The following is a 19554-nucleotide window of genomic DNA, read 5'->3' as shown; positions in this document are numbered from 1 at the left end:
CCGGAAGTCAGCACACACTCGTACACATCATGTACGACATTTCGATGAAACCTTGCTCTCTAACATTTTGAATTTAAATATCGCACTCACTGTTATTCTTTGACAAACAATTCACGCGCAATAAATGTTCATCGATTCAACATTTACAATTTAAGAAAACTTCTTTCCAATTTTTTTATCCAGTGTATTAACTTCATTCTGACAAACAAAATAAACTATAGCTGAAAGGTCCGAAAACAATGAAAAAATCGCGAAACATCGCTATGCATCGTAACTTCCGTTTTATGAGTTTTAAAGAGAATTTTAAAGCATGTAATAGAAATTAATAAAAGAAATATGGCGTTCTGGGAAAATGTGATGTAAACTATTTTAGCGCGGATAGAGTTTTCGGAAGAGCTTCATGTGTCTCCGGTAGCAGGATACGTTGATGACTAGCTTTATGCGAGTGGTATGGCAAACAGGGAGAATTCCCAAGAGAACTTCCGGATGGGAGACTACGGCAAGGTCGAGTTCCGAATTCAAATTATTATTTAGTTAGGAAAGACAAATTATCGCGACCTTTCTCGTGCCCCAAATGCTATGTTGTGCTCGAGTAATTGAAGCGAGGGAATCAATTAAAGTTGCCAATTAAAAAGCTAATGTTGCGTGAATACTGGCACGGAAACTTAAGTCAATTAGAATGCCGACTTTCTCTTTATGATACATTGCACGTTGAACGAGGCCACTTCTAAGCCTACGATAGTTGAACTCAGAATATTTCGTAAATATTTTTCAATCTATAAATATATTATGACTAAAAGTAGATAATAAAAATATTGTATAATACAGATAATTCGACGTCAGTAAATAAAAGACTTTAAAATTCATATTAATTAAAGTGCAACTTTTTGTCAATCAACATCTATCTGATCTAAATTGTAACTTATTTTAAAGATATTAATTTTTTTATTTTGATAAATCAGTTATATTCATTGATATTTGTTATTTATATTTTCAATTTATATATCTCAATTTTCAAGTTTTCTTTAGAAATCACGGTATTCAACGCATATAATATTTTCCTCTGCTTTTTCCGGCATTCTATATATAGACGCCGTCGTCCGCCAAAGTTATAAGAGCTTCGAAGTTTCATGATTGAATGACATAAAGATCGAACTCGTATCACAAAGCTATTCCACTTTACTCAAGAAAATCTCTTAATCGTGAACATCGTGATTTTCAGCATCACTATACAAATTTTTATGTGTATAAATTTCAATCCCGATAATGATATATCGATAATATATTGTATTAAAATCTATATGCTCCCGATATGTTGTAGATATGCGTAGAATCATTTCATATAGCGAGATTCGTTCTTTTTATAAACTGGGGAAAAATTCAAAGGATATTACTTCCATCAAATTTGTAAAGTAAGCGATTTCAACAAAATCAATATCAATACTGCTGCTTTTTAAAACGATTATACTTAGATGCATGCGTGCTGCAGAAAGTTCGATACTCTAACATGAAAATTAAATTACAAATAAGATTATATCAGCGTTCTGCGATATATGAGAAGTGAGTTACGGCTCCATTATTTACGTATATTTAAGTATGCTATTACGCGCTTCGAAATGCAGTTATACGTTGCAGTTACCTAAATATTTATTTAATATTAATTCAGTAATTAATTAATTTGTACTAGTTCAATTTGCAAACACATTTTTGCATATTTCGCATTATGAGACCGTAGTAAATTATTTTTATATCGCGTGTAGACAGTGATACTGCATATTATACACATGCCGCATGTAATTTACATTGCGTGCAAATATAAGTATTAATTATTCACTAAAACTTCACCCATCGTTTTTTACGGATTTTTTAATACCTAACGGATTAGTATCTCAGGTACATAAAAAGAAAATTAATGTCTATATAAATATTGCATTTTACATCTATATTTTTGCAGAAAAGTAAGAATACCATTCTAACATATGTAGTGTTACTATGACAATTATCGTGCTGCGTACAAAAGTAAACGCGTCATTATCATTATTGCATGTTATCGAACGCTATCGCCTACAAACAAGGTGCGGTGTTTTAGTGATAGGAGACATCTCATTAAATAAAGAACCACGTACATTACTTGTATTGATGAACCAGTATCGATTCTTTACGGAAATTTATAATTAATTGCGCACATCTTTTAATGAAGTACGAATCGATTGTACTACTTTATAAATGTTTCAGCTAAATTGTTTCACATATATGTAACAAACGCGATCTTTTAATTCATTTTCGCTTGTAAATTATGATGTGTGACTAAAATTATTGGTATCTTAAAATTTTGTTAAAAACGAATCGAATCCAAATTGATGAAAAAAAAACATTTGTTATTAAAAAGATAAGATCTCGACGATTTAAAAATATCTTGTACGTGGAAAAAAATTAAGAACTGAACTGGTGTGACTCATTTTTTGTGCATAAGATAAGATAGAAAGACAAACACGTTCATTACTATTCTTTCTGCGTACATATCATTCGACAGTATGCATTCAAATATGAAGAAAGACGCAATCGGCTCATAATTGCTTCGTAAAATTCACACACAAGATTATCATACTTGTACCATTTATATACTAATTTAAGTATACTATTATATAAGTATAATCTAAGTAAACTATTTATATAATAATAATTCCTTAAATTGTTAATGATACAAAAATAATCTCCGTTGTCTGTCACGTGAGTACAATTAGATATCATAAAAGTCTAGACAATATATAAAGTCATAGTAGTTAATTAAAGAGTCGCGCAAGTTCACGCATCAATTTTCCTTTGGCAAAACGTGAGATTCTACGAAGCGTTCACTTTTCCACTACTGAAGGCGACTTGGGTTAGGTTAGACAAGTTATAGAGTCTACTCTACGCTCTGTTTAGTCAGTCGAGTTGCAACTTTCAAGGCAGCAAGCCGTGATGCAGTGCCGACCGTCACGACTGCACATCACGATTACACATCGTGAAACTCGAAATGCCGCTCGTAGTGCAAGTGATGCAATCGATTAAGATACTTAACATTACGACAACACCTAATCGAATGAGAAAGTGCGGTTCGAATCGCAGTGAAACTTCATCAAAGACGAGATAGCCGAAAATATTCTACTATCCTTCTCGCGGTATGAGAAAATCAAAATTAATCTTCGATAAAAACATGTAAAATACAATATTATTCAGTTCATAATTTAAATGTGCATCACTGGGTTAAAATGTACACATGTAAATTCATAGCGTGGGAAGTAGCATGTTTGCACGCTAATAAAAATAGCACAATTATATAATTGACATTTAAAAATCTTCAGAGTTTTATCTAAACGCCTACGATTACTATTCGTCATGTCGTTTCGTAAGTCAATACATACTACACATTGAAAATTTATGGTATGTTAATTTTTAGTTAATTATCTATGCTGAATTTATAAAGAATAATGTGTAACTTAATGTTAATAACGACTCGTACGTACTCGCGCGTTACAATAGCCATGACCTCGAATCATCAGCACGGAACCTGTTATATTCATGATGTAATGTCCATGAAAGATCCATGCAAAAGTGTTGACGTTGGTTTAGTCATCCGAGCTAAGTAGTGCACAATTAAAGTCAAAGTGCTGTAATTAATAACGATAAGTTTAATATTTTGTAATAAATTTCGAGAAGAATAGAGCAGAGAAGAAAATTTTATGATGTATTCTACATACATAATATTAATAAATAAATTAACATTAAAACAATAAATAAATTAGCTCATAAGTAAATTTACATATCAAAGTATAAACATAAATTTCAAGTTATTTTACTTTAAAAGTTTTATTTACTATTTATTAACTTTATTTTATTATTTTTATCAATTATATTATTTATTATCACACAACTGTGATAAAAACTTTTCTCTCTTTTATGCGATAATACTATCTAAATAAGGTGAAATTAATCACGTAGGATGTGGGTTTCCTATTGGTAAAAGTCGTTAAATGCAAGTAATTTTCTTAAAATACATAAACGCATACAATTTTACGATATACAATATTAACAGATTGTTAAATAGGCTGCATGAAAATAGACGGAGTCTATTATGTTTCTAAGGAAACATTTTGAAATAATTAAATATCTATAATAAGTCAAGCATTTTGTTTTGAAATAAAAAACCGAAAAATGAAAAAAACTATCTAGGTTGTTCGGAATCGAAAACGCTATTCTAAAGTTAAAATTTCTCGCAATCGATATAAAATCCTCAGAAATCGTCGATCTAATAAACGTTAGCAAAGTCTTATTATCGTGTTAAGAAAATCTTATTATCATATTATGTAGCTATTAAATTCTTCCGTCGAACCTGTTAACTGTCTTTTTTTATTTAATGCCTCATCATTATCAATTGGGATCAAATAAGTCAATTTTATCTATGTTTGCAATATTAGCTCACTTATTCACGCAAATCTTCTTTTAAAAAAGGTATATTAACATTTAGTAGCTTTACAATTTTTTTAGAAATGGCTTAGAATATAAAAATGTACATTTTATTCATTATTGGACACCGGAATTTTATAGTATGTATATAAATTAATAGGCCTAGCAATTTTAGAATTTACATATTCTTCATTATAATGCATTGAAATTTTATATTTTAAACAAAGAAATGGTCTAGAATGTTAATTAGTTGACATTGTATAATTTATTATTATAAAGAAATGTTTTAAGTTCTTACATAAATTTAATAATAAATTAATTTCTTATATTCCCAATATTTGCCGATAGTCACAAAGATATGTTCTAGTAACAATAAATTTTATATGCAGCAAATATCTATTAAGTAGAAACAAAATTACAATTAATCCTTTGATTAAAATAAAATATATTTGACAAATACTAAAAATTACGCATAAATATATTGTTGTGCCCCTTTTTAAGAGCACGAGTTCGAGATTTGCCGAGGTGTTGGATTAGGCCGGAAATCCGGAAATTATAAAACTGTTTTTATTTTTCAATAAAAAACAGGTGTCCTTTTATTACTTGGTTTCTTGATTTTCTTTTCAAGTTTTCTCTTTTTACAATTTACTAAGTTCCGTTTCAGGAATCTTTATCTTACAAGTTTAGTTTTCACGGAGCCTCAAGTTACTCTTATTTGTTAGTTACGATTCGCGATCTTCTTGATACGTGTTTCGACGGATATACGTCCGTCCCGTTTGGTTGTTAATTTTCGACCCGCCGTCGTGGTCTCGCGACGGAGACTTTATAATCGCGAAACTGCAATTGATTGCAGTTTTAAAGATCTTTCGATTAAACGTGCTGACGGATTCTTGATAGTTTGTCAGCGTTCTTGCATTAGCAACGAATTAGGTTTCGATTTACGCTGCACGATTCTCTGGTGTCTCGTATGAACCGGAAATGCACTGAATCGTCAGCGTTTTTATATGATATTATACAATATATATTCTTATACTATTTTATTAATTAAAAATATATTGTGGTTCTCTGGACCCACAACAATATCATCGCAAAAGATCTTTACTCTTCTTGTTTTCATCACTCAAAAAAATATTTCGCTGATGTAGTTAGATTTCTAGATATCGCAACAAGAATGTATCGCTATTTTTCGTATCTGTGAAAACATTGTTTGTCACATACAGAATTTATAGCAGTAATGTTCTAGCAATAGCTTCTGAAAAATTTAGGTGCCATTGCTAAATGTTATTCATTGCATGATCTAACACGTGATTGATCTTATATAGATAGGCGCTTTAGAGAAACTTTCTTTTTAAAGTTCACAAACAATACAGATATATATTCTGTTTCTGTCATCTAAACTGATTAAGTAATTACATATGCGATATCACAACAGTTGCTAATCATTTATCTGTTTTAGTTAATTTTTTACACCTAGAAAATTTTAGCTATTATTGCAAGATCATTTTTTTGAGTGATGTGTGTTTTAAGCGAGGTATTATAATTTATTTCATTTTAATTATTATATTTGTCTTTCTTCAAAAAAACCACTTCTAATTAAATTGTCAACTTAAAATCTTAGGTAATTAAAGTTTAATTAACGAAATACAGCGATTTGTCTGTTTGCGTTTTACTGCTTATAATTTGCTATGTGTTAATTAACTGTTCTGCCAATCCTATATGTCTACCTGATATGTTGTTTATATATTATTATACGCAATGCAATTGTGACGAGAAATTATAAAACACACTGTATGCAGCAAGTAGACAAAAAGACTATCCTTGTTGAATATCATAAGAGAGAAATTTTTAATCAAACGAAACCTGGTGTTCACGTCCCTCTTTACCCTCCGCTACCTACAAAGTAAGAGGATAGAACATCTATTCCAAAAGAACATCAAACGTTTACGTGCGATCTTTTGAAAGAACTCGATTATTCATCCATGAAAATTTCTCGTGTTTCATCGAGCGCTTTTATCCCAAGTCGTAACGAATTAATCGCCCGTCCTCTGGCATTCATTGCATTTGATATTTCCTCGAAGCTTAAAATGCCTTCAACATTTACGATTTTATTCTACCGCTTGCACTACGCTTTTGTTATCTATATGGTTATAATATTTCATTACTTCTGCTTATTAGCACGGTTAATATATTATCCCGCTAATAATCAAGAAAACTACTGTTACGCGCAAAATTTTACATATCAATGCTTTATATGCCGCGTTACTGACAAAACTACAAATAACAAAAGATAATTCATAATTTATTTTATTACAAAATTTACTGTATTATATTATAAATTGCAATATTATACTATTAGTTTTATATTACAATTATTGTAAATCACAATATATATTCTGATTATTTTTTTATTACAGATACTGCACAAAATCGAAGCAAATTTCTGTCAACCTTTGATGCGCAATACCAGAATTATAAATTGAAGGGGAATGTGAACTAGAATCTTCTGCCGTCAACGATGCATGTATGAAGCAATGCAATCTATTACATATGAAAGACTCGAAGAGTACTTTTTGCAGCTTACTGGAAACTCTATTGAAATTTATTTTACTGCAAGAGTTCGTACAATTAAATATAAACCGACATCAATATATTATAAATAAAGAGAAGTACAAAAGCTGTACTCCAAATAAATGTCAACTAGTTGCCTTATCTGTGTAAGCTTTATTCACAGTTTATACAGTTTAAAATCGGATAATTTCGACAGAATCATTGAATTGCTGCTACAAACCAACGACGAAAGCAATTTGCGACGTTATTTGTTATATTGTCATTTTACGTACAATCGAACGTTAAGTGAGACAAAATTATATTATATTGTACGTGCCTTATTCTGACATAATATGAGTTATTCCATGCCTTTTTGAGACCGCAGCCGGAACTAAATCTAAGTTGTTTAAACAAAGAAGTCTTTCTTCTGCAACTTATCTTCTCTTCTGCCGGCAGAATGCAAGTATAACTGCGATATTTCTTCAAACCGCATCTGTGCCTTGCTAAGAAAAATCTTTCCTGCTATCCAAGCTGGTTTTTCTACAATCCTCATTATTATGATCTTTTTCCTACAAAACTTCTGTCATATAATAGAAATAGATAAATGCGAAATAAGACATCTACTTAAACACTTAAAAAAGATTCAATAACATGTTAAGATAATTACTCGACATGACTTTATTCGGATGAATTTATGAATACGTTATGCCATGTTAGATACGTGAGAATAATAAGCAGACCCAAAGATGCGAAATAATACGCAATGTCGCAATTAATACATCAGCTGCAAAACATGTGGATAGAATATTTTTGAGAGAACATAACAATGGCAAAAACAATGAACAAGAAGTCATATTTCTTCGTCAGTCTGATCGTAACTTCGATCTTGACGTGTCTTTACTTCATAGTTTTTTATGATAATTTCAAAATAAAGGAAATGTTTGTCAGAGCATACGTACTTCCTGAAGAAAATGAGTTTGTAGAAAAAATGATCGATACAAAAGAATATAGAAGAAAAGGCATGAAGACCATTCTTCTATGGAACACATTCTTCGGTGACAGAAACTTTTATTTCGGAGAAGGCGATATTTTCCGCGATTGTCCCATCAATACATGTAAGATCTTCAATGACCGGGACTATTTAAATGTGGAAGACTACGATGCGATTCTTTTTCATGGTAATGAGCTGAATAAATATGACATGCCGGCAAGGCGGAAGCCGAAGCAACTCTACGTTTACGTCAACTTAGAAAGTCCAGCAAATAGACAAGTGCCTTCTGACTTCGAGGACTATTTCAATCTCACGATGACATACCGGCTCGACAGTGATATACCATGGACTTACGCCTTCGTCGAAGAAATAAAAAGTGGCAAGTTCGTCGCACCTTCAAAGAACCCTGATTGGAGCGCTTACCGAAATACAAGTAATGTATCCTTGCACTTTGTATATTTATTTTTTTCTTATTCAATGCCGTTTTGCAACCAATAAAAAAATGTTTCTTCAAAATAAATGTTGCTTAATTTTTATTCGACGTACAAAAATTTTCCAATTATTAGTTGTTGAACGGCATGGTTTTAAAATCACAAACGAGAACGAATTAGAAAGATTTTGTTGCCGATCTCTATATTTTTTGTATGTGCACGTTCATGAAACGTAGTTAAATTCTCTGTCTTTTTATTTCACTGTGTAAAATAAAATTTTCAAAGATTCTTAAATCTATGAATATTCCAATGACGAATTCTCGGATGTGTGTCTTCTCACTGCGCGAATTACCTCAAGTAGGCGAGAACTAATCAGTTTCCACAGGTGTAGAGGAAGCGGTAGACGACGAGGTGCCGTCTGCGATATTGGACGTCGTCAGGGGTAAGAGCAAGCTGGTAACTTGGTTTGTAAGCAATTGCCAGGCCAAAAGTGGCCGGCTAAAGTACGTGGAGGAGCTGTCGAAGCACATAGGCGTCGACATCTACGGCGGGTGCGGCACATTTCGCTGCAGCAGAGGCAAGAGCTGTTTTAGCGATGTAGTCGAGCCGAACTACTTTTTCTACCTGTCCTTCGAGAATTCCTTCTGCGACGATTACGTGACGGAGAAGCTGATGAACCCGCTCAGGTAATAACAGAGCTTCAAACAGCAAGAGATCGTTATCCGCAACCAGTGCACGAAAACAAAGACAATTTAACTAGTAGCTGCGAAACTGAGCGTTTTCCCTGATGATCTACGAGTCATCGTTCATGCAAATAATGTGCACGTTTGACATCAAGCGCAATTCAAGTTCAACTGCAAAACTGATACAAGAATATTTTATTTTATTTATTTTTTTCTTATAATCTTTAATTTTGTTGATTGTTTAAGCATCTCTTTTTCTTCCTAAGAATAAAAAATACGCGCTAACACAGAAGAATCTTACTTAGAGAATTTTTCTTTCTAATAAATTATTTCCGTCGCCTTCTCTGAATTGTCATTTTTCGAGTCATCTTTTACGAAACAAATATTACTAATATTTTCTTAGAAAACAATTATACTAAATTATAATAAACAATTATACTAATGCTTAAAGAATATGTATAAAGGCTTCCAAACATTGCATTATTCATATGCAATCGAGCATAGAACCTATTCAAATTCGTGCGTAGATGGATTGTCGCATTACGCATTGATGTTTAATGTAAATGCAACGAGCATAAAGTTGACATCAAAATTCCACGATTGTCTAAAATTGAAATATTATCGGCACGATGATAGAATCGATATGACGCATCAATAATTGAATCGAATTTGTCACTATTTGCGATTTGCGCGATATACAAATGGATTGTAACGATAACGGCGCATATCGCATTTCTTTCCCGTTTTTATTCACACGATTCGCTCGACGTAGCATTCAATGCGCAATGCGGACATTGGTTTGCTGATCGCTAAATATGTCCGTTTATTATTCAATATTACGAATAATCCAATTTTATGGACATATAGGTGCTCAATATCTTTCAATGTGCACCTTTACAATTATTTTTGAATATATGCTTACATATATATTAATATTTTAAATTATTATTCGTATTAAAATTGAATATAGAAAACTAACTATTTGGTATTGTCCATTTCAATTTTAATTTATTACGATTTGTTTGTTACATTCTTTGCAATACGCGGCTCGGCAGATGTGAAATGGCTAAAATTGCAAGAATATATTGTCAAGCAATAATGGGATTTTCTTATCGATATTCTCGCAGGTATAACGTCATCCCAGTGGTTTACGGAGGCGCCAATTATAGTCAGTTCGCACCACCAAATTCCTACGTGAACGCTTTGGACTTCGAGAATCCGAAGAAGCTCGCCACGTACTTGAAATATCTCTCTCAAGATCTGCGACGATATCAAAGCTTCCTACAATGGAAGAAATATTATCGAGTCAACATGGAAACGAAACGAACTGTTTGTACTCTTTGCGAAGTGCTCCATAAGCAAAACCAGCCAAAAATGTATCCGATCTTATCAGATTGGTACGCGAAAAATAAATGTTCTATACAAACACTTCTGGATTACAACGGTGATAAATACGCAACGAAAATGACATTAATTAATCGTGGGTAAAATCAAATTAGAACGCAGAAATCAACAGTGTATTAGAATGAAATGTTGCAGAATACCCGGAAGACTGGACGCAAATGTCAAATGTAAATTATATCACGACCTTATATATGATTGAAAATCAATAGGTGTGACAATCGTAAAAACGTAATTTTTCGCTATTGCATTTTTGATTTCGCTATTTTAGGCAACTTCATTGAACGTTGGTAAGCAGAATACGATTTTGATGTGAGTACTTCTTGAATTTATCTTGAATATTGAACACGACCTCGTGAAAGTTTATCGATGTTGTTCGATCCAATTTATCTTAATTTTGGAAATTTTTAATAAGATAACTGAATTTATAAGTAATAATATTTTGCTATAGGATTTGTCAAAATCTTTTGTTTGTTCAAAATTAGCATTTTGAACATCCCTAAGATTATAACATCATAAGTGAGTATGTAATTTTGATGCCCGATTTATGCATCGATAATGGATCATTAGCCAAGGATATGTAGTGAATGTATTTACTACTACATATGTGTATTTACTACGTATTTACTACTCACTTGGTTAGTTAAGATCAAAGCAGCCAAGCTCCACCGCCCTAATACTACTATATTTCAACAATTTAAGCGAAGCAAATCTGTGATGTATTGATCGCACGATATCCATAAAGATAGCTTTCAAAGATTGCGCATTTAATTTCAACAATTTATTTATACAATAGACTTAACGAATATAATGCGCATGTTTACATAAAAGACTGATGTTAACTTTATTTTCATCAAAAAAATATCTGTCAGCAAGTTAAACAATTTTTTCGTGATATATTTCTTAATATTTATTAATCTATTTATTTTCTATTATTTTTATTCTTTTTACAAAATTCATGCCAATGATGAATATAAATAAATCTTTATCCGGTTGAATACTAATTATATTAACAAACTAAAATATAACGATTAATTTTGTTAGCGCTGTTTAATTTGATCAATTTTCATACATTTTTAGTTGCACATACTTTGTGAACATATAAAATAATGCAAATATAGTAATAAAAGATTATTGTGTTCACACATAATTCCGTATACAAAAAATAAAACCAAATAAGATGTAAACATAATCAGTAATATATTTAACAATAAAAGGCCATTAATTTAGTCCCTTTTATTTAAAAATGACATATCAATAGAAAATACTATAATAAAAAGATTAGTTATATATATTTATCACAATTTTGTATGTGAGTATACGTGCTGATCTATACAAAATATGTGTCTTGTTTCCTAGAATTTTTCTGTATACTTTTAAATGTATTTTAATTATCTACCTCAAAAAGTGATGAGTTAAGTCTAACAAATCTAAATATAAAAAAATTTTTGTTAACTTATTAGAATTAAGAAATAATCTTACATAAGAGAGTTTATATAATATTTTATTATTAAGAGAATTATTTTTATATAAAAATTTCTATTTTGTTTAATATGCAAAATGTTGTTTAATTTATGAACGGACTTAAAAAATTCAGAATAAAAAAATTTAATGTTATAACATTAATTTTTATAAGATAACAGATTTATAAATCGGATTGTGTAAAAAGTAATTACGTTCATAGTGTAATACAAATTTATATAGATAATAAAAAATAATACTTTATTCTCAATAATAATTATTAATTTTGGTTTATGCAAATATTTAGATTAATTTACAGATAATATGAATATAAATATATATATATATATATAAATTATACAAAACTTATGTCTATAATAACGATGTCCTAATCTGGTCATTGTATATTATCTGTGACAATGGTATTTTCAGAATCGAGATCAAACTTTATTATAAAACATCATTTTGTAACAAATTTACATTAAACCAAAATTGTAGCTCTGTAAGCCATTTAGATGTCTAGCCATTTAGTATGCAATTTTTGTGTTCCATTAATTGTTAATTGTGTCTTAATGTAAATAAACTGTAAATTATTAAAATAGACATACATTTTTTTCAACATTTTCCTTTTTTTAAAACTGTGATGCAGACATTACTATGTTCTAATTTTAAAAACAATAAATTTTTTCTATCAAAGAAAAATTTCTTTTAATAGTAAGTTGATTCTTTAAACTCATTTATTTCAAGGATAAGTTGTTTGACTGCATTTAATTACAATAATCTATCTACCTTATGGCGCTTTGACTTCCAGATTTTTTATATATCGACATTTTTTATGTGTAAATATTTTCAAATTTTTTAATCTTAAAAAAAGATTTTGATCAACAATTTGATGAATTTCACTTATTGATCCACGGCCATAAATATCTTAATTGTTTACTTGACATTGCATGAAAGATGATTCGAAAGCAACTTGCGCTCGGAAGAAGCAGAAACTTTGCTGAGAAATAACAAGATTAAACAAGCTCACTCCTGCTGCCGCTGTGCGAGTTTCTTTTTCACCTAATGAAGAAACCTTCTATTCCTATCAGTTTCTGTCTACATGTAGGAGGCCCAATTAAATTGCGATCTATTATATCCAATTCTGTTCTGTCGGTTACAGTCACAATAAAGTTATACGTTAGAATAAAGTTTTAATGGCATTTCTCAATCGATATTTTATATGATGTTAAATGAGAAGTTTTATTGCGTTATCATCGAATTTTGAAGAAGTCGAATTTTAGATACGTACTTCATTTCGTATTCATATACAAAAATTTTGATCATATAATACATATAGTGTGCACATTGGTATTGCTTTTCTGTAATAAATTTCTCAAACAAGATATATGTTGCTTTCAAGATCTTCTTTAGTCTTCAAGTATGAATAAGATACTGAAGAATGTTTTTGTATTAGAGGGAGTGAGTGAGAAAGGGAGAGAACATTCTTCATAAAATTCTATCAGACAAGCAAATGCCTCTGGCGAATAATCCCGGACTTACGCGGGACTCTTAACGAAGGAAACTTCTCTTCCTTTGTACGCCTGCCTGCACGATAAGCAATCGAATCGCAATAAACCGGACCAAGATGTCGCAAGTTACCAAGATAGATATTACCAATGATGGTTGTGTTGAACTTACGGGAATCGCGGGAGCGCATTACGTACACCGCTCGCTAGACGATAGCACACCGCAGCATCAGTATTGTAAAAGTACTTGGACGCAACTTCGAGCATCGAACAACCATTTCAGTAGGTTGTAACAACCTCCAAGTCCTCCTTAAAGTTCATTGTGGCGACAATTTCTTGTCGCGAACGCCGTAAACCTGTGGTTCTTCTCCCTTTCTCTCTCTCATATACGCACACACAAATACACACTCTCTCTCTCTCTCTCTCTTTCTCTCAAGTTGTATATTTAGACAAAATAATGATTTTCACTGGATTTAATGGTACAAAAGATCGAGTCAGAAATTGAACCGGACAAGATTTCCGTCGTTATAAAGTTCAATGCTACAGGCACACAAAGATCACCCTTTTCATCACGTAACGATAAAAATGTGACACTGAAAGATAAATTGTTTCGCTAGTCACAAGAACGATACTCCCTGAAATTATAGTAGTTTTAATATCTGGTTCGATTTCACATGTATTAGGAATCAGAATTGAATGATTGTTCTCTGTGATGCGCACAAACGCAGTGATTGATTGATTATGTGCATGCTCTACCATTATCCGATGATGCTTATCGTACAGCTGTATATGTGTGCATTCGAAGCGCAACGCGATAACGCAGCATGGGAAAATAGGAGCATAAGTTATGTCATACCATAAAATATGCGTCAGCGATGACCAAATGTCGGATAATTACAGAAATGTTTGCTTTCTGATATCGCTTATTAGAATTAGCAAATTAATTGTAGGAGGACGCGCTCCTTACTGGTAATACTGGATTCTATATTGCGATATATATAATTTTATTTGCAGAAAGTATTAAAATATTATACTAAAATCTATTGTTTCTTATCACAAATATTTTTAATTATTTTTGTAAATAATTTCTATTTTACAGACGGCCTGCATGTAGTTTTCCAATTTGTTGCGCAAATATCCATATTATTATGCTTGTTTTACATATCGCTTCTTTATATTCATCAGTTCTAGGATATTATCTTACCTATGTATGTCTTATCTTGAGTAAATATTTTATTTCTTCGCGGTTTTTCAATAATTATGTGCATTATTACTTGAAATTTTTCCGTTTGCGTATTATGTTTGCAGAACCTGCATGCTTTTTAATGATAATTACTATCGCAAAATATACGTGTGCATTCATATTTGATTGTATGCAATCCGTATATTTCCAGAGTTTTTCCATCCATTTTTGTACAAACCATTTACGCCATAATTGAATATCACATGTTGTTGATTTAATTTGTGTTTATGGTTTCTTAACATTCTTATAAATACTGCAAATTTCGTTTTATGCACAAAATCATCAATTCGAAATGACAAGATTTAACTAATGCATATTAATGCGTAAGCTAAATCTTTGTAATTTTGAATCAAAGGTACGCATTGTAAATTTGCACCGGGCAGTTATTATACGTATTTCGGATGCGCTGACCAATTTTATTCACATCGATATATTACGGAATAAAACGCTAGCAATTAAGTGAATGCAATGATACGGGTGTAATAATTATGGATTGCGGTCACTTTATGCAATTTACTCGTGTGTAACATAATTAGGATATAACGGCAAAAAGCAGACAAAAACGGCACATCATTGATTAATGATGGCTGGTGGTTGATCGCATTAATATTTTCAGATCATCGAAAAGACAATACATCATTACGTTGCAATTTAACAACGCGTCTATAGCATAATGCTACTGCCTTTCAAATGTGATATTTTATTTGATGGTATCATCATTAATATTCAATTTTAGACTACTTGACAGATACGAATGTTATATTGAATTGATCAAAAAGTTCTTTCAAATTTTTTGATAAAAATAAATGAGAAAATTCGAATAAATTTTCTGATTATTCTAATATCATAATAATTTAATTTACATTCGATTTATAATCGATAAAATCTGATTCAATTTGATTAGCTAAATTTGATATTAAAATAAAGCATTAGTTTTTATTTTTTTTAGATTTAAATATAAAGATTATCATCTTTATATATTTTTGTATTATCAAATTAATAAAAAAATTTATTTAATTCCTACGTTGTTCTTAAACTAATAAAAAGGAAAGCGTACTATATGATTAATATGATCGGTACAATCAAAATTAATATAATCAAAACGCAAACATTTTTGTTTCAAGCTAGCTATGTGCAATCTGAACATGTTGAACGATAAAAATACTAACGCACGAATCATTTTCACGAGCAAAACTTTATTTCCAAGCTCCTATGACGAGAAAACTCTGTCGCGCAATCTCTAGCAAAGTGTTAAGGTCGTGAACGATAAATATGGGGGTTGAAAGTGTAAAAGCAACGGCTCGAATCGAGCCGAATGGATATAAAAAGAAATTACTGGCCTCTCAGACGCACTTGGACCTCCAAACGGTAACCTGCGTTCGCGCTCCCTATTTCTTTCCTCCCTTTTCATCCTTAATTTCCATCTTGGTTTCTGTCTTACGCGATATTCTCTCGCCATTTCTTTGAACCCATTCTCTTTTTTATTCCAAGGGTTTATCTTCCACCACCCCCTTCCTTTCCCAAGACTGCCCGGGCTATTTCCTGATTCCGCTGTTCCACACTCGTAACCTGAATTATAGATGCTTTTCACAGTCTGCCGCAACTTACAGCTCCGCCTCCATTTCCGATCCAAAAAGTATGCTCGAAAGATTATTTGCATATATAAGCGCGAACGGAAACATTATTAGAAATTAGACTTCTTACTGTAATCTGAAATAGCCGTTGAAATACCGCCATAACTATCTGCATTTTTTTAACAAGCTGAATATTTTATCCTACTAGTGTGTAAAGTCACATACAATCCGGATAAAAATTATTAAGAGATATTGGCCGTATCAAAATTATATTAGAAAGTTAAATTATTCCGACGTAGAAGTCTTTAAAAAGGCGATTAAATGTCCTATAAATAGCTGTCTTATTTTTTTTCTAAATAGGCAATTCTCATGTGAACTTCTCTTTACTATGCTAACCGCATGAAGACACGAGATAACATTCAACGACAAGTGGCGGAATTTCTCTTACACAACACGGCGCGGTAATCCCAGGTATACAGAGAATTGATTCAAATTAAACACGGGAAGAGAAACGGCATGCGTTGCAATTAATCAAATTATTAAGCCTGGTCGGATTGCAGCCGGCACGCGCTGTTGTTTCGCGAATATTCAAGCCTAGCAATAATGATATAAACGTATAATGGCTCTCTCATGGTGTAAACACGTGGGCGCGTGTCCGAATTTATTTCTCAGAATGTAAATTGATTCGATGCACCTCCGTACTGCTAACATTGCATAATTATCTTTGCTGAATCACGTGAGATAATTTATGGTCGTTGTATTCTCCGCGCAACAACCATAATATTGTTACAAATATACAGAGCAAACATTGAACGGATCGAGGAGTCTGAAATCAGAGTTTACGCGAAAACAAGCGAACGCATAATAAGAAGCCCGTTAAACAGCTGGCGAGAAGATCATCCTAGGGACATCATTATTATATCGAAAACGGTGCGAATTGCAACTGCAACATCTTCACTCACACGTTATGCCGCGCACGCGAAGACACGGCAGTAAACTTTATAAATTCAGCATGCAACTCTCTCGCGACGCACTGTCTGTTGTGTGCGTCCCGGAGTTGTATATCATGTTGGATATTTTGGGCAAATTGATATTTATAGTCCCCACGTGCGTTAGTTCCGAATTGAATTTGCGCATAAATGCTGAAAATTTCTCGGTTTCGCGTGTTTCCAATTTCGCATAAGCGCAGCTGTACGCGCTTCCACATACGTCGTATTTTATTCGACACAGCCTAACATACGTCGACATACGTCGAATTCATATAAATCGGAAAATTAAATTTGCGGTATCGTTTAGCAAAGAAATAATTTTAATTATGCGTTAACAATATATGTCAACTTGTATTTAATCATCTATAATTAAATAATTGAAAACCACTTTTAGAAATAAATAATTTAGAATTAAATTGCTTAAGCATGCCTGTATTCCGCGACCGATTCCAAAAGTACACCGTTATGCCTCACAACGATACCAATTTGACAAACTTTTAGTTTAATTCGCAAAATGGCTTGTTAATAAGCATTATAGAGTAAACAATAAACTTGGGAAACAAAGGAGTAATAGATGAACGAGAAAGAGAATGGCAGTAAGCCGTTCACGATGCGTCTTCGCGCATTTGCGAAATTGCCAGTAGCAGAAGCTTTCGAGGATACGACGTGTCTGCATCCCGACGACGTGCGCATCTTACGAGTTGCATCTGCAACAGATAGGAGACACTTTAGCCGATACGTTGCGCCAAGTCGCTGACATCTCGAGGATCGATCCGTTCCTTTGAAAGCGTTATTTGCGCTCGTGACACATAAGTGCGACGAAAATAGAAATCTGCACTTGATATTGATGCGAAGCGACGAGATATAAAACGGGATTTCGCGCTAAACATTAATTGCATTAAAAAATTTTTACTTCGCTGTCCACATGCACAGACTACATTGAAGCAGACGAGACTAGAAAATTATTCATGTCACAGTCAATATATCTATAATCATGTTAACAAAAAATAAAATTTTTTTTGTATTTTGGTACATAACAATCTTGAAAGATATAGACTGAAATATGGATTAAATTTTCTATGCGCAGTAGCTATCGTTCCACAAATAATTTCATTGCATCTCAAATTGTGCAAGTTTGGCACAGGTTATTAATAGTGCCGTGTCCTACTGCACTTTGGACGTGCTATATATCTCAGCATACATATTGAATGGACGTCTTCCACGATCGAAGTTCACGCGACGGAATATCCGTGTTATATAATATCGAGTTGTACAATGTATATTTCATAATTAATAATATACGATTGGTTATTAAATGGAGCATCTGACGTATTGTTTCCGTGCTTCGTACAAGTTTATGCAAAATATGGTATCAATCTAAAACATATTTCAACCCAGATTTTTCTTCAAATATTAAATATATTTTGTTAAATTTATTAGTCGATCGAAACAGATAAATTGCACCGGCAATTTATTATAAAAGACAAAATTTTCCAGCAGTGAGAAAAAATTCAGACATTTTTAATTCTTTATATAAGATATAAACTTTTAAACAATATTTTTTAAGAGAGGAGAAACAAAATTTAATTTAATTTAAGAGGAAAACTGAATTTAATTAAATAAAAAGTAAGAAAAGTTAATCTAAATTCTACAAAGACTGTTTCAATAATGCTTTTTATAATAATTATCGCAATCATGATGATACAATAACGTTCCTGAGATTTATCAATACCGAAATCATTCGCCAAGGACGGCGATTGACCGTTAAATTATTCGGACGAATTCAGGCAAACGGCTGAAGAATCAGGTGGGTTTCGCATAAATTCCGCGGGGAAGCCTCATATACGATTTTCAAACGTATGTTCGGTTTATCAGCCGTAACTTTGGCCCCTTCATATCTCGCCAATAATTTCTCGCCGAGTGCAAAGCTGGTGTCGCTCTTTCCACCATCCCTCTGGGCCGTCCGGACCGTCTCCTCACCCCCTGCAGGAGATTCTTTACCGCTCTTTCCAGCGGTGCCGGGGAGACGTACCGAGGACCCGGGAGAATTTATCCGACAGATAAAAATGTCTCTTGGAGTTTATATAGGGAGAGAGAGCGGGGAGATTTCAATAAAACCCTCGATTGTAAAGTACAGATAGAGGGAGGCTGTCCGGACGTTACACGGGTCAGTGGAACTCAGTTGGTATCGTTTCTGCCAGCTCGTTCACCTCCAATGACTGCATACCTCAAGAGAAGACTCTTTTCGCAACGATATCGAGGTAAAGTCTTACCTGCTTA

The 19554-nt window shown here is 32.4% G+C and overlaps 2 protein-coding genes across 10 annotated transcripts in view; one reads left to right on the top strand and one right to left on the bottom strand.

The window, feature by feature from the left end:
- LOC105669316 (alpha-(1,3)-fucosyltransferase C-like) overlaps positions 1 to 12563 on the top strand; it is a 99595-nt gene extending 87032 nt beyond the window's left edge. Inside the window, exons 3-5 of the mRNA XM_067354721.1 lie at positions 6861 to 8417; positions 8792 to 9101; positions 10226 to 12563. Coding sequence (XP_067210822.1) covers positions 7820 to 8417; positions 8792 to 9101; positions 10226 to 10586 — 1269 coding nt within the window. The 5' untranslated portion in view covers positions 6861 to 7819 and the 3' untranslated portion in view covers positions 10587 to 12563. The remainder of the gene's footprint in view (positions 1 to 6860; positions 8418 to 8791; positions 9102 to 10225) is intronic.
- The window catches only part of LOC105669315 (lachesin-like), a 264653-nt gene that overhangs the window by 82062 nt on the left and 163037 nt on the right, over positions 1 to 19554 (bottom strand). Inside the window, exon 1 of one of the 9 annotated variants that reach the window (XM_067354716.1) lies at positions 8768 to 8851. The exons of the other annotated variants lie outside the window; for them this stretch is intronic. The gene's annotated coding sequence lies outside the window, so the exon portion shown is untranslated. Of the gene's footprint in view, positions 1 to 8767; positions 8852 to 19554 lie in introns of those variants that run through there. 9 annotated transcript variants of the gene reach the window in all.

The sequence above is a fragment of the Linepithema humile genome, chromosome 5 (genome assembly GCF_040581485.1).
Source record: "Linepithema humile isolate Giens D197 chromosome 5, Lhum_UNIL_v1.0, whole genome shotgun sequence".
NCBI lineage: Eukaryota > Metazoa > Arthropoda > Insecta > Hymenoptera > Formicidae > Linepithema > Linepithema humile.
This window is presented reverse-complemented; position numbering and strand designations above follow the sequence as displayed.